The sequence below is a fragment of the Carassius auratus genome, chromosome 17 (assembly GCF_003368295.1).
Source record: "Carassius auratus strain Wakin chromosome 17, ASM336829v1, whole genome shotgun sequence".
In the NCBI taxonomy this organism is placed as follows: domain Eukaryota; kingdom Metazoa; phylum Chordata; class Actinopteri; order Cypriniformes; family Cyprinidae; genus Carassius; species Carassius auratus.
Window position 1 is genome coordinate 4,206,400 of NC_039259.1, and position 8,251 is coordinate 4,214,650.

General features: G+C 38.9%; 2 protein-coding genes across 2 annotated transcripts; both read right to left on the bottom strand.

Annotated features, from left to right (window-relative positions):
* Positions 1-307: 307 nt before the first annotated feature.
* On the bottom strand, positions 308-2,084 carry LOC113117002 (uncharacterized). Its single transcript, XM_026285352.1, has 2 exons — positions 660-2,084; positions 308-469 (listed from the first exon to the last, which is right to left on the bottom strand). The coding sequence occupies exon 1, from the start codon at positions 1,721-1,723 to the stop codon at positions 686-688; it is 1,038 nt and encodes a 345-aa protein (XP_026141137.1). The 5' UTR covers positions 1,724-2,084; the 3' UTR covers positions 308-469; positions 660-685.
* Positions 2,085-2,273: 189 nt separating this feature from the next.
* LOC113117840 (putative protein TPRXL) lies at positions 2,274-7,506 on the bottom strand. Its single transcript, XM_026286767.1, has 6 exons — positions 7,233-7,506; positions 7,061-7,129; positions 6,777-6,878; positions 2,817-3,293; positions 2,692-2,724; positions 2,274-2,303 (listed from the first exon to the last, which is right to left on the bottom strand). Exons 1-6 carry the CDS (start codon positions 7,338-7,340, stop codon positions 2,274-2,276), a joined length of 819 nt encoding a protein of 272 aa, XP_026142552.1. The 5' UTR covers positions 7,341-7,506.
* Positions 7,507-8,251: the final 745 nt, after the last annotated feature.

The following is an 8,251-nucleotide window of genomic DNA, read 5'->3' on the forward strand; positions in this document are numbered from 1 at the left end:
CCTCTATGACAGAAATATCAAAAAGTTTAACATGACATTTCATCCAACTTCATTGTAACTGAACAAAGAAAATTGACTCTTACTATCCTCTACTTCTTCATTAGCCTTATACCCTAACTTTTCACTTTATATTCTGTTTCATTCCATCCACAAAATATTTCTACACCTTTATCCTCATTTCTTTTAATTTAGCTTCATTTCCTACAAAAAGAGCATAATGTGCAAAGTGTTGAAATGTTTGTGCCTCCCTACAAACCACCCTTTCTTTTAAGAGTCGTGATCCTGTTCCGCACATCATTTTTCACACCAGTCCATGTTCGCTGCTTCAAAGCTTCTGGCTCTGCGTGAATGCATCTTTCACAGTCTTGCTTACCAGGAACTTTGCATGTCTTGATGAAACTCATCATGTGTCTCTCTACTGCTTTTACCTCACTGTCCTCCCATTTCTTTTTTGGAGCATTTGAAGAACCTATGAAATAATTAAAAAGTAAATTCTCATTACACATTCTCATTACAACTAAATCGGTGAGTAAAGAGCAAATCAAGACTGTGTCCTAATGCATAATTTTTTTTTTTGAATTTGTCTGGATATTGCTGCATGGAGCTAATTCATGTTTATTTGATTATTGTTGTTTATGCAATGTAGAGATTTTTCTTACCTTGATCCTCCTGTGAAACAGCTTGATCAGATTGAACAGGTTTTTAGACTTTTAGACATGGTTGCTATGTGTTTCCTGAGCCTAGTTGATGACAGTGCTTCAGGGTTCTTTATGCCACATTCGCAAGCAGCTTTGTTGATGCACTCTCCTCCTCTGTAGGCAGACATTGGTCCACATCTAGCAAACATAAAGGGATTCTCTGCTGGAACACCACAAAGCTCACGCGTTTCAACAAGCAGCTCCATGGCAGAAACCATGGAAGGCTTGAGGAGCACAGGAACCTTTCTCCCTCGTTTACCACGGATCTCAACTCTTGAGAAGTGCAGACACAGCTTCCTCTCAAACTCAGACAGACAGATGGCAATGTCTTCGTGTAGCTCAGAAGAATCCCTGCTTTTAAAAGCTGACAAAAGCATCCGGGATACCTCACCTTCTCTCCTTCGGTTGAACAGGATGACCTGGGACAGCGTGACCTTGGCTAGAGCAGCGTAGCTGTCAGCAGAAGGGCAAGATCTGAGCTTACTTAGGAGCTCATTGTGTTTCTTTTCAAGATGTGTGTGCAGGACTTTGACATCCTGAGTAAAAGGAATGCTCTGTGGTGTGTTCCACTTGGCTTCTTTCAATTTAGTTATAGCACCAGCATAAATGTACTCATTCCACCTTGCCTGGTGTATTTTCCTGAAGTCTCGGGCACACTCAGCATGCTCATGATCTCCATACATCATGGCATTGCTCTCAACAATGCTAGATATCTTGTTTAAAGAATGCCCAAGTTTGAGAGCTAAAGAAGGAATGCGGTAGGAGTTTTTCTTTTCATCATAGCCAGATACAACTTTAACAGCTGCTATGACATGTTTGAAGTTAGTTGGTATGATGAAGTCTACCATTGTTCTCAGTGGGGTAATCTTCCTTGCTTCAAGAAGAAGTCTGCCTACTTCTCTCATCTTCTGTCTGATGTAGTCATGTTTGGTCACATCAGACCCCATCCTGTTGAACATGTGCTCCCCCAGCTGCATGATGCATCTGTCAGTATGAACTACACACGAAACTTCATCATAGTTCATAAAGGAGAGTACTTTCTTGAATCCTTTGCTCACTTCTAAGCCGACTGGTGTGTTTAGAGCACACAGGGATCAAACTCTTTTCCTGCCCTGGGCATCCTCATTTTTTGGTTTCAGGGGACAGTTTTTGATATGTTTCCAAAGGCTACGCTTGTTATAAAGCCCTTGGCAGTAAATGCAGTGAATAAATTAATTGGCTCTTTGTCTATTTTTTGGACGGTAGCAGGCAATCATCCCCCCATGTCCTTGTCTCACCACATCGGTGTTGTGGGCAAAGTTGCCCCTTTTTCTAAGGAGGTTTAACTGGACTCGTCTTTCTTTGGAATGTTTTGGAAATGCTAATGCCTTTACAACCCCCACTTCGTTGCGATGAACAAATTCAAAGTGTCTGGCCATTTTTTAATATGGCTTAGAGCAATAAAGGCAATACTGCTTTTTGTTGTACGTCTTGCATTCCTGCTTGGTGATGGCATTGACTGAATAAAAGTCTTATCACCAGACAAGGTGTTTGTCTCTTTAGATTGGCATTTCATCTTTTTAGGTGATGGTGCGGTCATACATTGATCAGATAAACTACCTGCCTCTTTGGGAGATGTTGGATGTATCAAAGCACTTTTGACCATGTCATGTCCAGAAGAACTACCATCCGAATCTTCTGAGCTGATTTTTGGTATGTAGTCAACATCGCTGTAGTCTGTATCACAGACAGCACTTCCTGAATACAGAATGAGAGAATTTAACACTTACTCAAATAGTACAAAATGGTTTGTGTTTTTTTTCAATTACATATTTTAGTGATCACACGAGTACACCACTGCCAGAATCTAACAGAACAGGTAGTATTTGGGCATAGTGGATATGGCAGTGGATCATGTAACATTACGTTTCATCATTTGCCGATACTGGCAAGCTAAGCCATAATTATGCAAAAAATATTGAGCGTATAAATGATCACATGGCAAGTGACATACCTGTCTTTTTCTTGATGGCCTTAAAGAGGATATCTGGAAGAGGAGAAATACAAACAAATATAAATAATATATCATTTCATATAATTTATTGTAAGATCTACCAGTCCAAAAATGAATCTACCCACCTCCCTTAATGAGAGGGTCTCAGACGCCTGTGATGAGTGAACCACAGGTGTTGATGCAGCACAAGGTGAAGATAAGGGTGGAGCAGGAGAAGATGAGGATGATGAGGGCTGCGCATGAGAAGGTGATGAGGGCTGCGCAGGCGAGGATGAGGATGATGAGGGCTGCACATGAGAATGTGATAAGGGCTGCGCAGGCGAGGATGAGGATGATGAGGGCTGCACATGAGAAGGTGATGAGGTCTGCACATGAGAAGGTGATGAGGGCTGCACATGAGAAGGCGATGAGGGCTGCACAGGCGAGGTTGAAGGTGACGTGGGTGGCGCAGGAGGTGTTGACGGTGATGAGGACAGGGCAGGAGGGCATGAGGTTGATGAGGCCATTATAGAGGTGAACAAAGCACAGGGTGCCGATGAAGAGGGTGCATCAGATGTGGATGCGACTGAGGATGACTGTAACAGTCTTGATTGAAACTGCTTCTGCAGATATAATAAGAGGAATTTAACTTAAACAAGAATAAAATGTACTTTAACAATTTTGAAAACTGTGGCATCCATATAAGACAAGAACAAACACACTGTAGGGGTGATCAAAAAATAAAGAAACATGTTTTGCACATTTCAAAGCAAAGATCATTAATAAAATAAAAAACTCAACCAAACATTTATACAAACTTTACATACAAATTGTGAAAAAAAGTCACATTAATAGTTACATTGGTTCAGACATTAAAACACTGAACCAATAACTAGTTAAAGGATTAGTTCACTTCATAATTAATTTCCTGATAGTTTACTCTCCTCCAAGTCAACCAAGATGTTCATGTCTTTCTTTCTTTAGTGGAAAAGAAATTAAGATTTTTGAGTAAAACATTCCAGGACTTTTCACCATATAGTGACTTCAATGGGGTCCAACGGGTCGAAGGTCCAAACATGAGTTTCAGTGCAGGTTCAAAAGTCTCGAAACGATCCCAGTGGGGTGGGTAGTAAGGTGCTAAAATTACTACATACCATTTAAAGCTGCTTTCCATAACTTTTTTGGGTTAAAAATGATCCAAAATGAATGTTTGAGCAAATACATAACCAGCCAGTGTTCAAAACTATCTGCTTGCCTTAGCTCGATTCAAAACAGTAAGCTTGTAATAATATTTTTAATTCCAGTGGTACTGGTGGATTTCCAAGCATTTTTTGCATCATTACGTCACTTCTGTACACATAGAGAAGGAGTTTCGGCTTGTTGGATATATTGCGTGTGAGGATGTTAGAGGTGGAGATTTATATCCATTTCTCACAGCACTTGATATAATTAAACCTTGTGCGGCCCTCATTTGGGAGTCACACTCAGGGTCTTCACGGTCATAAGTGACCGGACACCTAAAATGTAACTTTTTTGCCCCCCAGTAAAATCAGTGGAATATATTTTTATTCAATAATATTTTTTCTTTTTTCTTTTGTATTTTGAGAAAATTTTAAGGTATTAATTCATATTTATGCAATAATTATGAACAATTTTTCTCATAGAAAATAGTACATAATTTTTTTTTTCTAATTTTTCTAAATTATTTTCGAATTAATGTTGTAATTCAGATTAAACCAGAGACTAGGCCTTTCAAATACATTTTTTTTGAAGATTTTTTAGCGCCACCTGGTCAGAGCAAAGAAAGAAAAACATGTAAGTGCATGGTGCAACCACTTATTACCAGTATAGGAATCTATAGAGAGGCTTGTGAATTCCCTTATTGTTTTTAGACATAATTGCTTACTCATATTAAGTAGTGGACTTGAATATATATTAATACATTCTAAAGAGTACTTTTTGTATATTTTTTTATATTTCTTCTGTTATAAATAATGATTTCATGCATTATTTGCATTAAAGTTTTTGCATTATGATTGCAATCAAACCTGAACATATTGTTCAGTGGCACAGAGCTCCTGCAAAAAAATAAAAAATAAGAATCCTCAGAATGGTGCAAAGGACCAAGTCTGAGTTTCTAAGTGCACTGACAAACCCAAGAGGCAGCGCTTGCTTCTCATCGCTGTTTTACAGACAGCAGGTCATAGGTGTGTGCGTGTGCGCGCGCGCGTGTGTGTGTGTATGTGATTATTTAGAGTGTCATACCTTCACTGCTGTTAGATTTTCTCTGCATTATGACTGAATTATTGAATGGATTTCACATTCTCAAAACTTTGCTCTGTGTTACAGACACAGTAGTTCATAGGTGTCTATGTGTAAGTATGTGTGTGTGTGTGTGTGTTTGTGTGTGTGTGTGTGCATCTGTGTGTGATTGGATGTGTCAATATCACACTCTTGATGTTTTATAGTGTTATCCCTTCACTGCTGTGCACTTTTTTTCAGTTTTGTGATCGATTTGTAGATTGTGTACACAAATATTCTCTGAATTGTTGTATTTTTGTCTATTTCCCATTCATTTCCTATGGACGGTCATTTTTGACCGAAGACCATGAGTGTTACTATTTTTTTTACGCCCACTTAGACTGTTCGAATCATGCCCTCAATTTTTTTGTATGTTCACACCCCAAATGCCATGAAAGTCACCGCATTTCATATCATTCCGATGAAGCTGTGATTTTTAACATTTCAAAACGTAAAATATTCCGGTCAGAAATGACCGAAGACCGCACAATTAAACGTATTAATTTGATGGCAGATCCAGAAAAGTTCAAACGACAATCACCAGTGACAACTGAGATTCACCCGTTGTAAAATGCAAAAGACTTGGACTTTGGAGTGGCTACAGAAAAAAAGAGACTGGCCGCCTGGCCCACACGAAAACAAGGATAAATATCTGAAGGGCCTTAAATGTAGTCACACAATGCTGATTTTGTTAACATTAACTATTTGAGAACAAAGTATAATTTGCACGGTTTGATGTGATATGATAATTGATAAGCGATTGTTAGATTTAAAGGTGGGGTATGTAATTGTCTTTTTTTGTCCATTTTTTCCAAATCACTTGAAATCCTATTCCTAACCCACTTACAGCCACTGAGTTAGAAGCACTGAAATGAAAATTAAGCAATTTAATCATCTGTGGAACGGGCAGGACTCGAAAAACTCCAGCCAATCATTTTCAAGACCACCTAGAATCATTAGACAGTAACTGCGTCAATCAAACGGTCGTACCATACCCCCTCCCCCATCATGTCCATGTTCTTCGAATGGGTGGAGTCAAAGGAAAGAAGGTAAGACCATTTGAGTTGTGTATTTTCAAAATCTGCCGGCCGTTTTGCAAATCACATACCCCACCTTTAATCAGCGCGATTTACTGCAATGCTTTTTTTCCCCTTAGTTGGTCAGAACAAAAGTGGATGTTACTTGTTCAGGTGTCATTTTCCGGTGAACATTCTTCTGTTGGTCATGACTCATACTTCCAAAAAGTATAATCTGTGATTGCAAATGACAGTATCCACACCGACGCGATGTGATTGACAGCAGCACATTCTCCTCAAAACATTGGATTAATGTGCTCTGTCCGTGTCAAAGCACAACCCATGTAAAGTTTATAATTCCACGAATGACTGCAATTGCAGATTTCGAACAGAAATGGCGACAAAGACGAAAAACTAGGACTGCAGCTTTAAATAATTTCTTGTTTGTTTTTTTAATTGTTAGTACATTTAAGTGTGGGTACATAAATACATTTCAAATGACACGGGTGCTGGATGAAGTGGATATGCACCTACAAATCAACTAAAACCAAACCATTCTATGGTTTGCCAGCAATAAAGATATTTTCTATTTGAACACCTGAGCACCAGCTAATAGTGGTTGACTGTGTTGCGTGTTCATTATTTTGGGGGCGGAGCAATGAAGGGAGGGGTGTGTTTGTTTGGGTGTCGATTTCAAATATTAAGTGTTTCTCAGAAATCACTAACTGCATTTTTAACTAGCTGGCAGTAAACATCAGTAGATAGGTGCTGCATGTTTAAGATGGTTACCGTTTTATTCCTTGATGTTCTTGCTTTGCCTGACTGCTTATGAGGACCATTGCTGTTTACCTTGTCCAGTTCAGGAGAGGAAACAGAAGCTGCACAATGGGGCTAGATGTCAGAAAAGAAACCAGTGAATATCAAAATATCAGAATATTTGTAAAGGACAAAAAAACTTGTTAATGTTCATTCCTCTAGCTGTCCTATACTTTATATATCATTTCACACACAACTCTATGCTGAGAGAGTCAATAATATAGAATAATGATACAGATGTTTTAAAGTGGACTTACAGATTTATGCAGGCGCAAACTGCTGGCTGGCTTTTTATCAGTGGATTCTGCTGATGCTTTATTCAAAGGCTTGAGAAATATGAGACCACTATCACATGGTAACTAATCAGAATTAGAGTAAAAAATGATCATGAATTACTGATCAATCTCTTTAGCATTTTATTGATAGTACCTTGACTCGCCATGGCCAATCTGAGTCTCCATAATTGTAATTGATATCTCTGCATATACTGTATGTCTCGTGTTTTAATCCACCTGATTGAGATGAGGAGTTCATCATCAGAACATGGCTCTATGAACTCAACTGAGTGCATCAGGTGAAGGAGACATACAGAATCTGCAGAGGAGGGTCTCAGAACCACTGATCTATATGATAGTGTACTGCAACATCCTCTCAGCTCTCAGATAAAAGCATCTAAAAGTTACCATGTTGTTCTCTTTAGGGAATACAGGGGGAATTTTTTTTTTTGATGACTCAAAGAAACTACACTCCGTACTCTATGTCAGTTCATGGTGAATTTGAAGTATTAGGTTGTGTTCACATCTGGCATGTTTTTTAGATGTTAATGTGGTTCATTTGAATAAATGTGAAAGCTGCCATTTGAAACCTGGTGCGACCAAACAAGCGGACCGAGACGCTGAAAAGAAGGGTCTCAGTTGGCTTCCAAATGAACTCTGGTGCAGTTCAAATGAAATATGAACATAACATGGACCAGAGACATGTAAATCAACCAAAAACAGGAAGATGTGACCCTAAAAAGGACAGACTGGTCAAGCATAACTTAGGTTCAACGATAGAAATGCCAATCTGAACACTAAGCGTATCCGGACCAAAAGAAACGAGCGAACAGAACTACAGGCATGAACTAAGTATCTTACAGTTCCAGATATTTTAGCATACCTACTACATCAATCCAACAGTTCTGTACTCACCACCAATTTTTGCCATGCCACTGAAAATCAAACAGGAACGTGTTCTCAGCTTCAGTGTAGTGTTCAGTTGGTCCAGACTCTCCTGTGAACTCAGAAGTTCACCTCTGTATTCAAGAACAAAATCACCTCAGAAAAAAACATTAGCTTTAGTTTCTTTAATGTCAAATATTATTTTGATTATTACTATTATCATGGCTATATATTGTTTAGAACAGAGTGCCGCAGTGATGACGTATTTTTGCAGGCCAACCCGGTAGT